Raw genomic sequence first — 21976 nt, 5'->3', positions numbered from 1 at the left:
CTAGCTTTGAAGTAGATACCTTTGATCTTTGGAAATGCAGAGGCAGTGGAGGTAACAGGATTGTAATTATGCAACACCGAATAACCCCAGGACAATGAAGCTAAAGCTGCAGCTCTCACACAAAACCTCCTGCTCTGTGTAACATCTACAGTGGTCGAAGCCTCCATACTTCATCTCAGGGGAAAGGCTCAGCCTCCAGTGCCTGCAGTATATTCTCTGAGTATATAGACTCAGAGAAAAACTCTGATTTCTACTATGTTGACACAACATCCATCTTCGTTCTACAAACATTATTTTTGATGTGCACAGCAGCAAGACTGTATAACCTAGGTTTGAGAAGCAGAGTACCTCGCAAATATGCCTTGCAACAAGTTGTCACTCTATCTTCTGTAGGTCTGTAATCACACCTGCTGTAGCAGTTCTAAGCCTAGGTTTGGGATATGAGCAATATTCCTTCACCATGGTGATGTTTCAGAATTACCCTGGTTTTCTGCCTCACTCCTCACTAAAGTCGACAGAAGCAATGTAGGATTACAAACAGATACTCTCCAGTATGGTCTAAAGAGGTGTTTGCTGAAGAAAAGGGTGGTCTTTGTAACTTGAACTCTTTCCAGCTTCCTAATTCTCCCTCTTTATCCTGTAGGTTCACAACAGAAACCTGCTGTCCCTTGACTTTGACCGTGTGACAAGGACAGAGAAGATCTATGATGACCACCGCAAGTTCACGCTCCGCATCCTCTATGACCAGGCAGGGAGGCCCAGCCTCTGGTCACCCAGCAGCAGACTGAATGGGGTCAATGTCACCTACTCCCCAGGAGGACATATTGCAGGGATTCAGAGGGGCACAATGTCAGAAAGGATGGAGTATGATCAGTCTGGCAGGATTACATCCAGGATCTTTGCTGATGGCAAATCATGGAGCTACACTTACTTAGAGAAGGTAAGAATCCTCTTATCAATTAGAGATGGTGTGTTTGGTGCAAATGGGCTTTACTCCTTTGACTTTAGTAGAGCAGTGCTCCTTCACATCAGCTGATTTATGGTTTTTATGGTCCTATGCTCTACGGTGCACATATTAACTTTGATGCCAGACCACCAAAGAGCAGTTGAAAACAGCCTGAGAAGTTTCTTCCCAGCCACACTGAGCTCTTGTCTTAATGCTGTGAAGCTTTGGCATTTGAATTTGTAAGCATGACATTCCTTTGTTGAGCCAGCTGCAATATAAAATATCTCCAGCTGAAGTCACAGGAGTGAACAGTAGGAATTTCCAATAGGATTTTCCATGTGAAAACAACCCGTACAATCTGACATGCAGCCTTCTTTGAGGGTCCCATTCCTGCTTTGTAGGAAATACATGTAATTAAGTATGAGGCATGAATCCAGTCAGATTATTGTAGCACGCTGCAGCATTGTCTGCAGTCTGCATTCTGGAGGTTGGCATGGGACTTCAATCCTTCTGGGCTTTGCCATTCATCATTATACTGCCCAGTGTTCTATAGATCCGCACACAGCATACCTGGAGCTAGAATGTTCTATTCCTGAGTTTTGCGTAGAGCCTATGCCTACAACAGTTTAAGGAAACTACACTAATATAACTTTTAAAAAGCAGAAAGTATTGACTTGCTGCTTGTATTATACAATCCATGTGGATTGTTTGTTATATGCAAAAGAAATCCCAGAACAAATAAGCAGGCAGGCAGAAGTTTGGAGTAAGAGAGCAATAGAAGATATGGAGACACAGTGAATTAATTAGGCATTGGAAGGTGTCAGGGGATGCTTTTTCAAGCATTGTTTAAGTATCTCTACCAATTGTATTCATTTAGTGTGTAAAAGCTATTGGCATGAGGAATTTGGGTAGAGGCAGCTAGCTGCAGGGTATTGATTGAAACAGTTGAGCATTCTGAACTTAGACCTTCCTCTGTGCATTCTTCCTGTTACCCACTCCTACTTGGGGACACTCAATGTGCTGTGCACACCTCTCACCATTTAACCCTGCGGGTGCAGAGATTTATGTCACTCGCCCTACTCTTTGGATTGGAGAACTTTGCATTTTGACTGAAAACCAGGGAGATAACCTATGCTTTTCTCCTTCCCATCCAGTCCATGGTGCTGCTCCTTCACAGCCAGAGACAGTACATCTTTGAGTTCGATAAGAACGACCGGTTGTCATCGGTGACCATGCCCAACGTTGCTCGTCAGACTTTAGAAACCATTCGTTCCATTGGTTACTACAGGAACATCTACAGGCCACCAGAAGGCAACGCCTCGGTCATTCAGGATTTCACAGAGGATGAGCAGCTCCTCCACACTTTGTACTTGGGCACGGGGAGACGGGTCATCTACAAGTATGGCAAGCTGTCCAAGTTAGCCGAGATGCTCTATGACACCACGAAGATCAGTTTCACTTACGATGAAACTGCTGGCATGCTGAAGACCATAAACTTGCAGAATGAAGGGTTCACCTGTACAATCAGATACAGGCAGATAGGACCCCTCATTGATCGGCAGATCTTCCGCTTCACTGAGGAAGGCATGGTGAATGCACGTTTTGACTACAACTATGACAACAGCTTTCGGGTGACCAGCATGCAAGCAGTCATCAACGAGACACCTTTACCCATTGATCTCTACAGGTATGATGATGTGTCAGGCAAAACTGAGCAGTTTGGTAAATTTGGAGTCATCTACTACGATATCAACCAGATTATCACCACTGCTGTCATGACTCACACTAAACATTTTGATGCCTATGGCAGGATGAAGGAGGTCCAGTATGAGATATTCCGGTCTCTCATGTACTGGATGACTGTGCAGTATGACAACATGGGGAGAGTGGTTAAGAAAGAGCTGAAGGTTGGACCTTATGCCAACACAACAAGGTACTCATATGAATATGATGCTGATGGCCAGTTGCAGACAGTGTCTATCAATGACAAACCCCTCTGGCGTTACAGCTATGACCTAAATGGAAACCTCCATTTGTTGAGTCCAGGGAATAGTGCCCGGCTTACACCGCTCAGGTACGACCTCAGGGATAGGATTACTAGACTTGGGGATGTGCAGTACAAAATGGATGAAGACGGCTTCCTGAAGCAAAGGGGCAATGATATTTTTGAGTACAATTCAGCTGGCCTGCTCATCAGAGCCTACAATAAAGCCAGTGGATGGAGTGTGAAATACCGCTACGATGGCCTAGGTAGGAGAGTGTCTAGCAAAACCAGCCATGGCCATCACTTGCAGTTCTTCTACGCAGACCTGACCAACCCAACCAAGGTCACCCACTTATACAACCACTCAAGCTCCGAGATCACCTCCCTCTACTATGACCTCCAAGGCCACCTCTTTGCAATGGAGCTCAGCAGCGGTGATGAATTCTACATAGCTTGTGATAACATTGGCACTCCTTTGGCTGTCTTCAGTGGGACTGGCTTAATGATTAAGCAGATACTGTACACAGCATATGGGGAGATCTATATGGACACCAATCCCAACTTCCAGATCATCATTGGCTACCATGGAGGGCTGTATGATCCACTCACAAAGCTTATCCACATGGGACGGAGAGACTATGATGTGCTAGCGGGTCGCTGGACAAGTCCAGACCATGATATGTGGAAGCATCTGAGTAGCAATAACATAATGCCTTTCAACCTGTATATGTTCAAAAACAACAATCCCATTAGCAACTCTCAGGATATCAAATGCTACATGACAGGTAAGACATTTAAATTCATTAATGTATTCTAGAGCTTGCCACGGTTTAACGCCTGCCAGCATGAAGCCCTACAGTGCTGCTTCCTCAGTCCCCTCAGTGGGATGGGGGAGAGAACTGAAAGAGTAAAAGTGAGAAAACTCATGGGTTGAGATAAAGACAGTTTAATAAGTGAAGCAAAAGACACATAAGCAACTCCTTGTGCCCACCCCAGCCCACTCACTGGTGGAGCAAAAAGGCCTTGACTTTGTGTGAGAACTGCTCAGCAATAGTGAAAACATCCCTGTGTGATCGACACCGTTACAGCACAAACCCAAAACATAGCCCCATACTAGCTACCATGAAGAAAATTAACTCTATCCTGTCCAAAACCAACACAACAGGTTTCTTCCCTCTTAGTATCCTGATTACCACAAAGTTTTCCAATGTTTAATATAATGGACACAAGCTTTTCTTTGCCAGTTGATGCCTATGTCCAGAGTATGTTTAATTCATTAGCATAGATGGAGATGGTCATTCCCAAACTTGTTTCCTTTCCTTTTGTTTGGTGTTCTCTTTATTTTGCTTCCAGATTTTCATTCCCTCAGATATCCCAAGTTTAGCTACCAGTTAATGTGCTGATAACCTTTCACTTTGTAGAGGGGCAGCTCTGTTTGCACAGTTTTGGCTGGAGATTTATTTGTAACTAAACAAATGACATGCAGATTTGTTTTAACAGGATGACAACAGCAATTTAAGCCTTTTATTACAGTCAGCCTACACTAACCATGTAGTTAATCAATGTTAATCTGCCCCACAGATTTAACAGTTTCTACTAAAAGTCAGTCTACTAAAAATGCAGGTGGGTTAGACTCAAAAGCCACGTTTTAGGCCATACCTACCCCACAGCTTGACATAACTTCTGAACTGCTTCCGCAGGACTTTGTTAAATGGCAATAACATGAGCCCTATGTGTGGGGGTTTTACACAGAAAATCATTCTGTGGATTAAATGTTCTTCGTATACTCATAGCATCCTAGAATAATAATATCATTTAGGTTGGAAAATACCTTTAAAATCATTGAGTCCAACCATTAACCCAGCACTGCCAAGGGCACCACTAAACCATGTCCCTGAGTGCCACATCTACATGACTTTTGAGCACTTCCAGGGGTGGTGACTCCACCACTTCCCTGGACAACCTGTTCCCGTGCTTGACAACCCTTTCTAATGACCTGTCTAAATGTGCCCTGGTGCAGCTGGAGGCCATTTCCTCTTGTCTTACTGCCTGTTATATGGGAGAAGAGATCAACCCCTACCTCACTATAACCTCCTTTCAGGTAGTTGTAGAGGGTGATAAGGCCTCCCCTAAACCTCCTTTTCTCCAGTTCCCTCTTCACAGGACCTGTGCCCCAGACCCTTCACAAGATATGCTGCTCTTCTTTGAATATGCTACCTGTGACAGGGCCTCACCACCCTCACAGTAAAGAACTTCTTCCTAATATCCAATCTGAACTTCTCCTGGTTAAGTTTGAATCCATCACCCCTTGTGCTATCACCACAGTTCCTAATGAAGCATCCCTATAGGCCCCCTTCAGACACTGGAAGCTGCTCTGAGGTCTCCACACAGCTTCTCTTCTCCAGGCTGAACAGCCCCAACTTTCTCAGCCTGTCTCCATACAGGAGCTGCTCCAGCCTCTGAGCATCCTCGTGGCCTCCTCTGGACTTGTTCCAACAGATCCATGTCCTTTTTATGTTGAGGACACCAGAAATGCACACAATGCTCCAGGTGAGGTCTCACGAGAGCAGAGCAGAGGGGCAGGATCACCTCCTTCGACCTGCTGGTCACGCTCCTTTTGATGCAGCCCAGGATACATCTATCACAACCTCCCCATATGCAACAATATTTGTGTTCCCCTAAGTTGTGAGATTGGATTAATAGCAAAAAAACCAAAAAACCAATATGTTATAGAATATAAATCCTGGGTTGTTCTGTTCCACTTGGTTTTCCAGCCATTAGGATTTGTGCTTCCAGGTTCTTCTGTAATAATCACAAGGATTAGATTGTTTGGGGTTTTTTTAATGAAAAGCTGCTTTCTCCAGAGCTGAGCAGTTGATGCCATGAGGGAAGTGAAGTATGCCAAAAGATGCAGACAAAGATCCTGTGTGATGGCCTCACTCTGATAATTAAGGCTGTCAGGGAATACTTTGAGATAACTTCTATCAGAAAATGCTTATTTGTCAAAACTGAATTTGTTAATGGGAGGGGGTTGAGCTTGAGAGATTTCTCAGCAGAAATGTTGTAAACAGCTCTCAAAATTGCCTCAATGACAAATTCCAGAATAGCCTAAAAGAAAACTTTCCTCTTGTTTTTCAACCTTTGCCAGTTACGTGTAAACTAATGATTGAAAAGTGGAAAAGAAAAATTAAGGAGTCAACCCAAAATCTGTATTTGCAGTTGTTGCTTTAAGCTTGTCTATCATAGAATCACAGAATGGTTTGGGTTGGAAAGGACCTTAAGAGCACCCAGTTCCAACCCACCTGCCGTTGGCACAGGGACATCTCACACTAAACCATGTCACCCAAGGTTCTGTCCAACCTGGCCTTGAACACTGCCAGGGATGGAGCATTCACAACTTCCCTGGGCAACCCATTCCAGTGCCTCAGCACCCTCACAGGAAAGAACTTCTTCCTTATATCCAATCTAAACTTCCCCTGTTTCAGTTTTAACCCATTACCCCTTGTCCTATTGCTACAGTCCCTCATGAAGAGTCCCTCCCCAGCAGCCCTATAGGCCCCCTTCAGACACTGGAAGCTGCTCTGAGGTCTCCACGCAGCTTCTCTTCTCCAGGCTGATCAGCCCCAGCTTTCTCAGCCTGTCTCCATACAGGAAGTGCTCCAGTCCCCTGCTCATCCTTGTGGCCTCCTCTGGACTTGCTCCAACAGCTCCATGTCCTTCTTATGTTAAGGACACCAGAATTAGTTGTTAACAGTTCTTTCAGGACATATTAACAGAGTTTTGTTTTCCTGCTCAAGTTAAGAGAAGACAAAATTTCCAGGCCTGTCTTGGTGCAGGTGAGCAGGTTCCCACCCAGCTCTGATGATGAAATCAAGGTGTTTAAACCCAGTACTTTAATATTTTATATGCACTGAATAACTTTTTCCATCGTCTTAAAAGTTCCGTTTTCTGTCTTTCAAGAATACAGAGCTCAAATGCACTTTTTAAGTCTCCACTCCCACTGCATGGAAGAAGCAGGTGACCAGATGGGATAAGTGCTGTGATGCAAAGCTACTGCTCTGGCATTTCTTCCCGCTGAAGCTTTCAGGCATCTCATGGGCAGGACCTGTGATGAGAGTATCCTTGTCATCACAACCAAATGTGCCCAGGGAACCACTTTCTGACCCTTCATCCCCATCCTGATCCCTATGTCCTTATGGGAGCTCAGCACCCAGGACAAAGGCAAACAGCACATGCTTTGGTCTCCAGTGATGAGGTTTACTGAGCTCATAGGTACAAATTGGAGGCACATGTAGAGGAGAGAGCAGAGAAGCAGGTATTTATGTTTTGAGAGGCCCATTGTTAAACATGAGTATTTTAGTGATTGTACACTTCATGGCACAGAGCTTTGCTGCCAGCTTCAGCAATCCTGATGGATTGAACTGACATTTCCATTACACGTGTCTGCATTAAGCACTCTTTTTTCTTTGCCCTCAAATGAATTTGCTGTGAAATGTGTTGGCAGGGTTACTGTAGCTGAAGAAAAAAAGCCCCTCAGTGATGTGAAATGCACTTTTCTGTCAAAAAACTTGTCACTGCCTCTTGGCAAATTAATATTTTCCCCTCTGGTTTCTCAGCTCCGCACCTTCCTCCCATGTTTTGGGATTTCTTCTTTTTCTGTGTGTGTGTTCTGGGGAGTCCAACACCTCTTCCCAAAAAGAACAAACTCCTGTTTGCAAATGTTTTGAGAGTCAGTTTAGTATCAAAAGAAAAAAGGCCTGTCTTGAATCATTCAGACACGTTACATGGTTTTTGGCTGTTCAGCATCCCTGCTCTGTGGTCTTTTTAACAGTTGTGAAGTGCTCGGGAAATGGTTCCTGCACCAACGCCAGTCTTCACTGGTTTACTTTGTTCTCCTGAGCACCAGGTCTACAATATGTACATCAAAGGTCTTCATTTGGGGAAGAAGTTCTTTACTGTGAGGGTGCTGAGGCACTGGAATGGGTTGCCCAGAGAAGCTGTGAATGCTCCATCCCTGACAGTGCCCATGGTCAGGCTGGACAGAGCCTTGGGTGACATGGTCTAGTGTGAGGTGTCCCTGCCCATGGCAGGGGGTTGGAACTGGATGATCTTAAGGTCGTTTCCAACCCAAACTATTCTATGATTCTATTTCAGATGAGAAGGATTTGGAAGCAGGCTGGCTTAGCACTAAGCAAGAAAAAACAATCAAATGAGCCTTTTAATTTCTTTCCCTCCCCCCAACCTCCCTGTTTCCAGAAGACACTCCAGAAACAATCTGTACATTGAGTGAACAGAAGTGTTTTTATTACAGAAATCCTCCTCCTTCCACATGGATTGTCACAAGGGCTTCTTGGACATCTGCCCAATGGCAATGTTTTGGCCTGTAAGAAAACAAGCAACAGATAGAGTCTTTGTTTGGCTCCTGGTTCTCTAGTCATCTGGAAGCGCCTTATTTGCCACTCACATCCACGGTGTTCTTTCTTGACCAGCTCTTCAACACACTCATTTAGTCTCATGGGCAATAGAGAAGAAATGTTAAAAGATGCATATTTGGTTATTTAAATTGATCCCTTCTTCAGATTGTTTTAACAATGTTTATTTTGTTTAGCAAAATGGAAATCAAGCCTCTTGCATGTCTAGCACCAGCACAATCTCAGTTACATCCTAATACTTAAGATCCTGTGGAGCAGATATTAGTTGTACTTCACCTTCATAGGTTTGGCTTGGTTTGGAAGGGTCCTTAAAGCTCATCTAGTTCCAACCCCCTGCCACAGGCAGGGACACCTTCCATTAGAGCAGCTTGCTCCAAGCCCTGTCCAACCTGGCCTTGGACACTGCCAGGGATGGAGCATATACACTGATTTTCACTGTAATGTACCTTGCAGGTAGTGTGGAGGCTGATTTTAAATGTAAAAGGTGACGTGACTTTACACTATTTTAATACTCAAACTACACCTTCCTATGAAAAATGCCAAGAAGCTCAGGACTGAGGTGGAAAAGCCATGGAAAAAAACCAGAGGATATGTCCATGAGCACCTGCTAAATGACTGTGATGTTTGTCATGGAGGTCCTATTGTTCTGGCTCACATATCTCTAAACTTAGTCTTTAGCCTGCAGGCCCTTTGAGAGTCGTCAGAAGAGGACTATCATGTCTGAGGTGACTGTAGGTCTGCACAACACTTCCCATTCAGTTGGAGCATCTCAGCCTCCATTACTGTGGTGGTATTCCTGTGCTTCTCCTGCGTACCTTAGAGCAGTGCCAGGTCCCCGCTGCTGAAGGTTAGATGTGGCATTGGCTTTGATTTGGGCCATTTGGTCACTGCCAGTGCTTGGAAAATGCAGAATTAGACTGTGATTGGATGTGGAAAGCCTCTCTTTGACACATGGCTCTTTCAAAGACCATTAAGATTTGTGCTCTTCACACTAAATAGACACTCATCTTTTTGGCCAGTCCTGCTACAGTGCCATCAACACAGGGTCCTGCTCTGTGCCTTCTCCTGGGCAATCCTGCTGGGGAGATCAGATAATCTATTTATGCTTCTGTTCCCTTCCAGATGTCAACAGTTGGCTGCTCACCTTCGGGTTCCAGCTCCACAACGTCATCCCCGGCTACCCCAAACCAGACATGGATGCGATGGAGCCGTCCTATGAGCTAATCCACACACAGATGAAAACCCAGGAATGGGACAATAGCAAGGTGATCCATGCAACTCCATGCTGTACCTCACACCCTTATCAGCAAACTATACAGTCTCAGTCTTTATTAAAAACCCTCTAGCAGCATGTGCTCCCAGATGAACTGGGAGGTTAAAGTGCCTCAGTCCCCATTACAGCAATGAAATCTGACTGAATAATCACATTTTATGGTCCTTATTGCCACGATGGTTTTTCCTGTGATGTTTTCTGGTGGTTGCTCAATTGCACGGTGTGTTCCTGTTTCTTCCTCCCACAAGAGGCCCTGTTATCACATATCGCAGGCTCAGTTCAAATGCCTTTGCACCAAGGATGCTTGGAAGTTTAAAAAAAGCAAATCTTGACACAGAAATAGTTTCTATGGAATATTTTTGCTAGAAATTTATTCACTCTGGTTTAAATGTCTTAAACAAGTCTCAGTACTTGCCTAGGAAACTGCTCTGCATTGCAGCGGGTCTCACCAGAAAGAAGTTTTAGATGAGAGTTAACTTTCATATTACCTGATGGGGTTTAATCCCAAGTCATTGTGTCCCACATTTAAGAACAAGCCTACATCACAAGCCACTTCGGTAGAGGCTTGCACAAAATTCAATGATGAAATTGCAAGAATGAAAGCTTTTACAGCCCAGTCATTTCCCCCTCTCTTCCTGTTGGGAATTACTTAGCTGAAAAATGGAGGCAGCATTGTTAAAGGTCTGCACACTGGGTCAGGATCCGAGAGCCCTGGGTTACTCCCTGTCTTATGGGTTGTATGACCTTGCAAAAGTCAGTTACTTCTCAGGATACTCTTTAATCTCCTACCCTGGTTTATTCTGGGGTTGCTGTCCTGTATTTAGTCTGGATCCTCGTTAGACTGTATTCCTGCTTGCTGTATATTCAAACACCACGAGAGCAGCAAGGCACCATCATGCTTGGGGAGATCAGGATGTAACATTTAAGATATAGCATAATAAAAGGATAACAGTAGGAAGTGGAAATTACTCCGGCTGTTCTCCTAGCCTCTTTATCTATGAGTTCACTGAAATCTCCCTGTCCTGCAGGAGATTCTTGAGGTCTCCTACACATATTACACCAGGAGGGTAAAATACAGTGTCACATTCGCTGAACCACAAAAGGTACCACTCAGAGGTATGAACAAGATACTGTGCATTAATAGAATAGTCATGTGTCAGCCCATCCTTGGCACTCAGCCTTATAGCTATGGTGAGGAAAGCTGGAATGTACCAGCTTCAACTTCAACAAGAGGTTTATATTAAGCCTTATCACTTTATCATAGAGGGGGACAAAAAGAACTGTGCCTTTTGCTACAATGGCTGAGTTGATGCTTGAACTCGGTTGCGTTTTGGAGCTCAGAGAGTCCTCTTTTTCTTCTCACGTCTTTGGATTAAATGATAAAATGCTAATAGAGATTATTTCTGTAATGAGAAATAGCCTGAGGACTTTTCCTCCTCCCTGATGTGACACAGGCTCCCCAGGCAAAGCTGTACAGGAGAAAGCAAACAGGGAAAGCTCATTCAGAGACTGCACAAAAGATTGTCTCTGAATCGTTACATGCAGTAGATAATAACCCTCATAGAGCTGCTATAGAAATTGTTATTATTAGTGTTGCGATCATTATTATTATATCATTATTCTATCATTAGTTTATTATTATTATTATTATTAGACTTATTGAGTAGCCAAGTAACTTGACAGCTTGAGATGAAGACTGACGCTTGCTCATGCAGGCAGCTGAGCTGGGAATAAAACCAAGGATCGCCCTCCTTCCATCCATCCATTTTAGATGAATCTGCCTGAATGAGCAATAAGAAAGAAAGGAAATCTCCATGTCCCTTTCAGGTTTTTAAACCAAAAAGCTGCAGTGAGGACCATGCAGTGACCTGCTTGCTAAAAGAGGGCTTTACACAGCCATGGGGCTTCCAGATGAGTCACTTTTACAGTCAAGTGTTGAAAGTGGGTTTTAACCATTTCAGGCTGTTTTATATCCTTCCCCTGTGTTATGACAGCAGCAAAACATGAGCATTTTTATTGTAGACTACACTTGCAGGATCATGCTGTGATAGCAAGTGGCTCTCAGATGTAATAGAGCAGGATCCCCTTCCTTTCTGGCACACCCAGCGTATCGTAGCATATATTTACATCAAATAACTCCATTCACAATATGATACCTGAAAACATGATCTGCTTGCTCCTGAGCCTGTCTGTACAGCCGACACTGATGTTTCACAGGAAGCTGTGTTCACTCCCAGCCCTTCCAGCTATATATACACACTTCCACACACGATCCAGCCCTCCTTCCTGCTGGTTATCTCTGTATTTATGCACAAAGTATGTAGAAGAAAATAGAAACTTTTGCAAATTCAGAATTAAACAAAGATAAAGGGGAGCACAGGAAATATTTTTAGATAATATTATTATTATATATTTAAATATATGATTATATATTATATAATATAAATATATAAATGTAATAATATTATTTAAACAAACATTAGTAATATTTAGAAATATTAACAATATTTTTAGACTGATCGAAGTGTGAAATGATCTTCCAGAGCCTACGGAGTAAGCTGCAGATCTTTTGTCATTTAAAAGTAGCCTTCACAAGGCACAGAACAATGCCCATCCTTGCAGTTGGGGATATTCACTAGATGATGCACCACAGCTTTCTCATCTCCATGTCTTCCAATCCCAGGTTTCTCTGGGTCATGTACCCACATAAACCATAGTTAATTTGAGCTACTCCACTGGCTTCACTGACCTGTAGCCCAGTAGACTGAGTCAGTTCTTTTATCAGAGAAGAATGAATAACAGGAGCACAGCAGCAAAGCAACTAACTCCACATAAACAGCTGTGTTGTTTCTCTTCGGAGCGCGTAGCCAGAGGGCCCTGGCATCTCCATCCAAAACATTGTTGGTTCTTGCCTTCCAGGGCTGGAAGATGGGAGGGATAATTCTGACTTTGAGCATTCACCAGCTCAGAAAGAGGCAGCATGTCATAAACCTTGCTCTAACCCCCTGCAGCTCTGCAGTGACATTTAAAATCCAATACTCCGTTGGGCAGCACTTTCCCCCCCGCCCTCTTCTCTGTGACCATGAGGCTGTCACTAAATTGTTTGTTGAACAAGTTCAGTGTTATTGGCACCAGGGGACTCTGGGTGACCTCTGGCATATTGTGGAGCTGATGTACCTGAATCCAATTTCTCTTCTTCTTCCTTTTCCCTCTTTATTTTCCCCCTTCTCTTTTGTCTTGTTGAACTGACAGGTAATTGCTTGAGCCAGAACAACTCTATTTGCAGGGAAGAGTGTTTTGGAGCCGGAGCTTATATTGTTAACTACATCGTATTATTAACTACGCTTCTCTCCATACCATGAGCACTGTGCCTCCAGGAAGGCTTCTGTTTTCTGCAGGCTGTGCTGGAGGAGCAGCTTTCGGTATCCCTGATGGAACACCATTTTGAAGCTCTGGGATGCTCAGCCAGGGAGTGAGCTTCAGGGCTGTGCTTTCTGGCAGAGCTTCTCCCAAGGACAAGCTGTTTGAGGGGCTGGCTCTGCCAGCGTTCATCATTCAGAGTGGGCATCCTGATGCTGAGGGTGCTTTGTCCTGGTACTGGCCCATCACACTGTCTGCACCTCTGTCCGTCATCCCCTAGTTATATCATCCAAAAAGAGTGGCCAGTTTTTACTGGATCTAATACAAGGAAGGGAGTTTAAGTCTCAAAGACATTAAACTCTTGAAGCTTAATGAAAATAGATGAGCAAGAAAAGAAGGCAAATCCTCTTATTTCCCCACAGATGGAAACCTGCTTGATGAGCTCAACTTCATTATCCCCTTGCAGCTGTGTACACTAGAGAGATGGAGGCGAAACCTGTCCTCTAAACCCGAGTGTTTCATTCCTTGCTAATTAAGCAGTATCTGCAGCACTGGCCTTGCTGGCCAGTTGCTCACCGCCATTGTCCCACTTTGTGGTTGGCAGGTTCCTAAGCAAGCCCATTGCCCCTCAGCACAAAGTGCAGCTGTGCTGATGGATGGGTGCTTGGTAGGTTGCTGTGATTGATCCCCATCTGAATGGGGACTTAATCTTAGAATCATAGAATCAGCTAGGTTGGAATAGACCTTTAAGATCACCAAGTCCAACCTTCACTCTCTTCAGGTGATGGCCGGGTTGAACGAAGTGAAGAAGCTGATTTCCAAAGAGTGATTTTGTTAACAGAAAGGTTGGGATAAATAGGAAGGAGTTTATTTCAGAGAAATCATAACTCCCAAGTCTTTTAAAGAAGTGGCTTTCTGTGTTGTAAGCCATATGGTGGCAAGAGAAACACCTATCTGTGTATAACGGCACAAGGATGTAAAATAACTTGGAAACATGTTCACTTATTTCACATCTTGGATCCTTGATGGGAAATTAAAGCTTTCAGTCTCACACTGGAAGGCGGTATTTAAAAACAACAGATGATGCTATCTGGCTATGGTATTTCGAATCCTCAAGAGGTGCTGGCAAAATGCAAGAGGCTATTCAGAGAGCTCTGTAATGTGCTGTTCTCTTGAGCTCCATGCAGCAGTGAGCAAATCATGAAGGTCGTTCTCTTCTCTCCAATGGGTTGTTAGTAGATAAAGTGAAATGTCACCTAAGGACATCTGATTAAAAAAAGGCTGTGAGGAAAAACAAACCCAGCATATTTGTCACTCACATCTAGCAACAAACATTGAAATGACTGTGAGTTCCCTGCTTCCTGCCCTAAAACTGGTTTTATAGATACCTTGCTAAAAGCGGCAGCATTATTTTAGAGAGTACCACATGCCATTGCAGCATTTTCTGTTCCTTTTTGTTGCCAGTTCATTGAAATGAGTTCTAAAATGAAACAGAAATGGTAATTTCCAAGTCAGGGACATGCTGCTTCTTTGAACTACATGTAATCTGTTTGCCTCCACCCCCTTTCTATTCACAGCAGAGCACACAAGCTAGCTGCACACTGGTGTGCCTCGATTTATTGGGTTTATTGTTTCAGTTGGATGTGTTTGCTTTTCCTTTTAAAAGGTGATGTTCCCAGATATACTCTTTTTATCAAAGAAATGCAGTGAAAAAGTTATTTCAAAGTCATCCTGGGCTCATTTTCAAGATAATAGAGATGTGGTTAGTTATTGTAATAGTTAAGTGATGATGATGTTCAGCATTACAGCTTTGCACATGTCTGATTTCTTACTTCCCAATGTGACATAAGATGGGGAGAGCCCAGAAGGCCTATAACCAGTCCCCAGTGGGAAACCCTTTGAGTGTGATTTTGCTCTTGATTAAGATACCTAAGTTTAGGTCTCTGCCTGTGAACTTGGTATCCAAGCTCTTATTATAGCCAGCAGAGATCTAGAATGAACTCAGTTGCTGATGCCATTTGAGATCATAGAATCATAGAAACATAAAATGGTTTGGGTTGGAAGGGACCTTAAAGATCCAACTTTCCTGCCACAGTCAAGGACACCTTTCATTAGACCAGATGGCTCAAAGCCCTATCCATCAAACTAGAGTTTCTTCATATCTATCCTCATATCCATATCCTCATATCATATTCCTGGACTTCCTCCTATCTACAGCACAGATTACCTACACTCTTCTAGAGCAACAATTGGTGGACCAGAAGGGCTCCCCATAGTGGTAAAAATGATGTTCAACACCACCCATTTAGGTGACTTCTCAGTAAAGCCCAAAGGACTCTTCAAATTATCAGCTGTTAAGAGCTACAAGCAAATGCAAGACTTAGACATGTAGATGTCTAGATGTGTGCTATATGGGTGCACCCGCTGTAGTCTTCCAGTGTCTAGTTCATGCAGTCAGTGGGGCTCACTTAAAGGGCTGTCCACCAGTTACAGATTCGTAGAATCATAGAATCACAGAATGGTTTGGGTTGGAAAGGACCTTAAGACCATCCAGTTCCAACCTCTTGCCATGGGCAGGTAACTGCTCAGTTTCTTTGTTAACTAAGGTGTCTCAAGCTCCCAACTTCATGCATCTCCCACCTACTGGGTCCTCCATGCCTGGAGGTCAAGAGATTCCCAACTCTGTGGCTTTGGTCAACCACTGGTTTTAGCCACCAGGAAGTGCCAGTGTCGGTCCTACAGTTATACATGCAGCATGAGGAATGCATTCCCAGTATAGAGAAGGAGACAACCTGAATGGAGACCAGAGGACATCAACAAGGCAGTTAGCCTGGTGTCCTATGTGTGTCTCCTGAGGCAGGAGATGGCAGTACCTAACACAGATGATCTAACAGCTATTGCTGTTAGATCATGTGTACATCTAACAGCTATTGCTGTTAGATCATGTGTACATCTAACAGCTATCTAATCTATCTATCTAACAGATATAACATGTTAGATCATGTGTACATGTAACAGCTATTGCTGTTAGATCATGTGTACATCTAACAGCTATCTAATCTATCTATCTAACAATTAACATGTTAGATCATGTGTACATGTAACAGCTATTGCTGTTAGATCATGTGTACATCTAACAGCTATCTAATCTATCTATCTAACAGATCTAACATGTTAGATCATGTGTACGTGTGATATTGCTGTTAGGTCATGTGTAATCCCTTAAACTTCCAAGTCCTGCCAGTAGCAGGGTGGGTGCTGTTTGTTTTCTCTCTAAATGGCATCTGGATGAACAGTAAAGTACTGGAAATTGTATGAGTTCATATAGTATCACAAAGGCAGTATGCAGCTAGACCAGAGGAAGGTCCAGTATTCTATCATTGGGTCATAAATTCTAATAAAATAAAATATAAAAAAATAAAATATAAAATAAAATAAAATATATAATAAGGGTTTCCTTTTATAGTGGGCAAATACTGATCTGAAATTCAAAGCTAGGTAGAATTACACCATAAAATGGAAAACTGAAAATTCCCTAAGGCCAGAAGGTCCCAGGTTATGGAGCTTGAGTAAGGAGCTAGATCATGGCACAGCTGTTGGCTGTGATACCTGTAGCATCAAAGCATGTACCAACCAGGCTAGCATCCATCCCGAATTAATAGCAAAGTCAATGGCAAGCCTCTGAGTGAGCTGCAGTGCTGAATCCTCTGTTTATTTAATGCTTTGAGACCTTTCTCTGGAAATGGCCACAGTGGAAATGAGGGTTTATTTCCTTTCCCTTGCCATGCTACAAGGCTCAGTTGGGAGGACCACACTGAAATGCCTGCATCATCTGAATTGTCTTAGAGTCACAGAATCAAACAGGTTGGAAAAGCCCTTTAAGCTCATCCAGTCCAACCATTCCCCAGCACTGCCAAGGCCACCACTGCCCCATGGCACTGAGGCCTCGTCTCCACGGGGTGTGAACCCTTGCAGGGCTGGTGACTGCAGCCCCGCCCTGGGCAGCCTGTTCCAATGCCTGAGCACCCTCTGGGGCAGGAATTGTTCCTCAGCTCCATCTAAACCTGCCCTGGTGCAATCTTCTCACTTGAGCCTTTACCTTGTGGACAGTTTAAGGCAATATCCTTCATGGGTGTTAAATTCCCTCAAAATAATTGGGAATGCAGCAAACTTCTCTTTTTATCCTGTTTTTAATCCCGGATCTCATTCTGTTAACGAACTGAGATTTTGGCAGTGCCAGGAGAGTTTTGGCTTAGCATCCTCTTGCTTTTGTGATATTTGAGGAAATGATTGTTCATGAACAGGGGTCTGTGAGAAGCTGGAGCTGTCATGAATGGATGAGAGCATTTCCAAAGACATTCTGCAGTGATGATGAGCTGCTCACTCACTGTGTGCTGGCTCCATTATAAGCTAACAGCAAAAGTGACTTTGTGTTGTACCTGACTGCAAATGATCTGCACTGTTGTCCCTCTGCAGTTTTGATTCAGTGTAAGCCAGAACTCTAGCATCAGGTGTGGCTGGCCTTAGCTCAGGGAGCCTGGCATGTTCTAGAGGGTTTGCAGGAAATAGGATTTGTTTTTAGGGCCTTCCTTGACTTGAAAAACCTTCTTTGGCCAGGTCAAAATGAGATCTAGAAGGTTTGTGGCCACTCTGAGGGTCATACCTGTAATGCAGGGCTTTGGAAGGTAGCACAAAGAGTTACAAAGTGAAAATAGGGGGAACTTTTACAAGTACTTCCAAACTTTTTCACAGAAAATCTGAAAGCCTTTTGTAAAGCATTGTGGCCACAACATGAATGATTTCTTATGTGCAGGTGAAGAACACTGAAGGAGAACATAATTACATGTCCAGATGGTGACTCTCACACCTTTTTCACCTTTACATCATTATTTGAGATAAGATACAGTTCAGTTTCTTGAAACAATGTCAGGAAGGGGGAATAATCATAGAATCATAGAATGGTTTGGGTTGGAAAGCACCTTAAGATCATCCAGTTCCAACTGTCATGCCACAGGCAGGGATGCCTTACATTAGACCTTGTCACTCAAGGCTCTGTCCAACCTGGCCTTGAACACTGCCAGGGATGGAGCATTTACTATTTATTTGGGCACTCTGCCAGTGCCTCACCACCATCACAGTAAAGAACTTCTTCCTTTTATCTAACCTGAACTTCTCCTGTCTCAATTTGAACCCGTTACCCCTTGTGCTATCACTACAGCCCCAGATGAAGAGTCCCTGACAAAAGAGCTCTTCCATTAAAAAGAACTAAACCTCTGAAAAAGTGCGATAAGGGGAAAAAAACTCGAGTTTCTCATTAGATTTCCCACTTCAAGACGTTCCCCACCAAGATGTCCTGCTGGTCTCCAGCATGCTAATAATGCCTTTGGGTCCTCAGGCTTCTCTTTCTAACACATCTTTCTCTTCTTTCTCTCCCTGCTCAGTCAATTCTGGGTGTCCAGTGTGAAGTGCAGAAGCAGCTGAAGGCCTTTGTCACTCTGGAGCGCTTCGAGCAGATCTACAGCTCCAGCATCGCCGGGTGCCGGCAGGTCAAGAAGAACAAGAACTTTGCCTCTGGAGGCTCTATCTTCGGCAAAGGAGTCAAGTTCGCCATGAAGGACGGGCGCGTGGCCACCGACATCATCAGCGTGGCCAACGAGGATGGGAGGAGGATCGCGGCCATCCTAAACAACGCCCATTACCTGGAGAACTTGCACTTCACCATCGACGGGGTGGACACGCACTATTTCATTAAGCAAGGGCCGTCGGAGGGTGACCTGTCCATCTTGGGCCTCAGCGGCGGGCGGAGGACCCTGGAGAACGGCGTGAACGTGACGGTGTCCCAGATCAACACAGTGCTGAATGGAAGGACTAGACGTTACACGGACATCCAGCTCCAGTACGGCGCGCTGTGTCTAAACACCCGCTACGGGACCACCTTGGACGAGGAGAAGACCCGTGTCCTGGAGCTGGCCCGACAGCGCGCTGTCGCCCAAGCTTGGTCCCGGGAACAGCAGAGATTGCGGGATGGGGAGGAGGGTGTTCGCTCGTGGACAGAAGGGGAGAAGCAACAAGTGCTAAACACGGGCCGGGTACAGGGCTACGACGGCTATTTCGTGATCTCAGTGGAGCAGTACCCCGAACTCTCAGACAGCGCCAACAACATCCACTTCATGAGACAGAGCGAGATGGGCAGAAGGTGACAGAGAGGGGCGATGAGGTGACTTCTTGCCAAAGACAGCTACTCTTTTGTGGCCACTTAACCTGACTGTGTTGTACTCAATCCTTTTTCTAAACTGAACAAGGTGGGGGGGCGGGGGGGAGGGAAGGAGAATAGAAAGAGAAGGAATAACACGGTTGCACTGTAACTCATGCAACATCCCTTTTTTTCCCCCTCTCTTTAATTTGGCCTTCACACGTGTTTCTTTGCGATGAACAGAAGGTATATCTTGCCATTGTGTGATCACAGTGAAATTTACTGTCTCTTGTCCTTACTTTTGTTGGGTTTTTTAGTTTCCCCCCCACCTCTATGTGAGGAATTTGAAGTGGGGAATCGTCAACGTCCATCCTTTAGGTGTGAAGTGCGAAATGGGTGTCTGTGCTAACTTGTGTCATCCTAACCCTTTCTGAGATGGGGCAGGGACAGATAGCCTTCCACCCGAAACACAGGGAGCCCGCGGCGCGCTGGAGAGCTCTTCCTGGAAAGAAAGGAGATGGAGGACAACGCTGATTCCGATACTCCAAAAGCGACCGTCTGAATCATGTGCCTCAAAAGAGACCTTACAAGTAGTTTTCCCATTTCACTTGGGACATAAAATGGGGTTTTTTGGGGGGGGAGCTCCAGCTGAGCAGAATTAGACTCTAGAGGCAAAGGAGCTGATGATATTGACTTGCAAGATGATTCTCTTCCTTCCTGAACTGGAATAAAGAAAGGAAAAAAAATCAGTCTTTTTTTCATTATGAGAGTAGATACTTTTGGGTTGGGTTGTTTTGTTGGTTTTTTTTTTTTTTTTTTTGTGTGCAAATCCTGGTTTTAGTTAAAAAAAAAACCCTAGTAAAAGCCAAGAAAGGGACTCCTGCTCTATTGAGAAAAGCTAAAATCAATCCTCTCTCTCATACGTAGAGCTGTTCTATAGGTGGATTTAATGCACCCATGTTGTACATTTGCTAATGGCATAACTTCATTAAATGTATAGTGTTTCAGTACATGAGGCTACGTGTTTAACAGTCCACTGTGCTGTATCTGATAAAAGCAGTTAATTTGTAGGAAGCTGATTTGAATTTAAAAGTAGTTAGAGTATCCCAGTGACATACCACTGAAAATGAGAGCGAGCCAAACGCTGCTTTTCCTCATTCTGGAGCTTGTATTTATTGGCTGGGAAATGCGGTTTTGAGTAGCATGCTGGCAAAGTCCTTTATGACTATGGCAGAGAAACGTCTCCTGGGGACTTTGGCAGCAGGGATTTTAAAACGTTTAATAAGTAGCAACAGCTTGTGCGTGGTGGGACAAGAAGGAGAATGTTGGAACCAATCCTCTCCCTGTTGCTTACCCAAGCTCGAGTTAAACAGAGAGCCCAGTTGACCGTTAGCAGTGAAGAGAGGGGGAGGTTGACTGGAAAAGCCCACTGCAGAGGGGACCCAGTGCTTTAACACGAAACTGCTGACAGAGTTACTCAGCGTGCTCTTGTTATTTGTATTCACAAAACCTCCATGCTCTGGTATTTGCAAGAGTCCTTGAAATTCAAGGGAACAAGGAGATGAATTTAGCATCCTCTTCCCTGCCTGAACCAGTCCTGTGGTAGCAAGGGCCATTCCTGTGGGCAGAGGTTGTCACCCCGCATCTCGCTGGAGCTCCGGCTGGAGATGGCCAACCCTGGTCCCAAACTGACGTCTCTATCACACTGCCACCTGCACGTATCCCTGCTCTAGGAGCTCGCACCGTGTCTCTCTGGGAACATCTCAGTCCTGATTTGTTGTTTTGTTTATTCCATCCGCTTTGGTTTTGACTTCCCAGTTCTGCAGAGAGATAACTGGACACGTGCAAATCCATGCCAAGGCTGTTTCCTTACTCGGAGCCCTTCAGTGCACCCGTGTCCCCACCACTGGCATCCTCCAACGCAACTCTGCAGGCTCTAGCCCCCAGGATAAAGCAGGAGTGCACATTCAACATGCAATCCTCGAGCAGCAAAACGTTGGCAGCCCCATGCTATCATGGTTTCCCCATAGATGCTGTCCACCAGCTCCATCTGCCTTGCCTGTCTGCTCCCGGGTGCTTGCCAGGAGGAAGGTGATGGGATGGAAATTCCCCCAACAGACTGTTCTTCCTCCAATTCGCACTCCCCATACCCATCTGTATGGTCCTGATTTTCTGGTGGTCCCTCCTGCTTGCAGCAAGGGTGACGACGCTGGTGCTTTGTGCCTGTGCTCCAAAACACCCCTTGCAGCAGGAAACCTTTATTACTTTGGCAGGGGTGAATCGCAGGCAGCTGGAAAGGGTATCCAGTTCTGGTAGAGCCAGCTGGGAGGAGATGCATTGGCTGGGACAGCCCTAGGCTTTGGAAAGGAAGCAGTTGCTTCAGGCAGCTGCCTGCCAGGGATGGTTAAAAAGCCATGGCCTTACCTCCTGCCATGCTGGTATCAAACTCTTGTCAAGCCTTGGTTGCCCTGAGGATGCACCAGTGGGGATTAGGGGCAGTGTCAGCCAAACCAGCAGTTGCCACCTACTCGAAGGAGGCAGCACCCTCATCCCAGGGCTACCCAGCTCCCTGCTTCCCCCTTCCCACGTCACACCAGGGACAAATCCCTCCCAGAACCTCAACTTTGTAATGGCTTTGAATGTCTAAAACAGCATCCTTGGAGCAGAAAACACCTGTGGGAAGCTGGTATCAGCTCCTGGTGAAGGCCTGCAATGCAGAAAGAGCTCGATGTGCCTCCGATTTACACTCCGAGTACCTCCGAAGAGAAGTGGTGCTTCTGTATCCCTC

General features: G+C 44.8%; 1 protein-coding gene across 12 annotated transcripts in view; it reads left to right on the top strand.

Annotated features, from left to right (window-relative positions):
• Positions 1–19466, top strand: part of TENM4 (teneurin transmembrane protein 4) — a 755206-nt gene extending 735740 nt beyond the window's left edge. For all 12 annotated transcript variants that reach the window (XM_061343269.1, XM_061343268.1, XM_061343271.1 and 9 more), the window contains 4 exons: positions 644–940; positions 2101–3715; positions 9485–9627; positions 18437–19466. In XM_061343269.1, the coding sequence (XP_061199253.1) occupies positions 644–940; positions 2101–3715; positions 9485–9627; positions 18437–19195 (2814 nt within the window). In that variant the 3' untranslated portion in view covers positions 19196–19466. The remainder of the gene's footprint in view (positions 1–643; positions 941–2100; positions 3716–9484; positions 9628–18436) is intronic.
• The last annotated feature ends 2510 nt before the right edge of the window (positions 19467–21976 follow it).

This window comes from Neopsephotus bourkii, unplaced genomic scaffold, assembly GCF_033783945.1.
Source record: "Neopsephotus bourkii isolate Nb327-2 ecotype Australia unplaced genomic scaffold, CSIRO-AGI_Nbou_v1 NB_1825, whole genome shotgun sequence".
NCBI lineage: Eukaryota > Metazoa > Chordata > Aves > Psittaciformes > Psittacidae > Neopsephotus > Neopsephotus bourkii.
The sequence above is the reverse complement of the archived record's forward strand: the minus strand, read 5'-3'. Positions and strand labels throughout refer to the sequence as shown.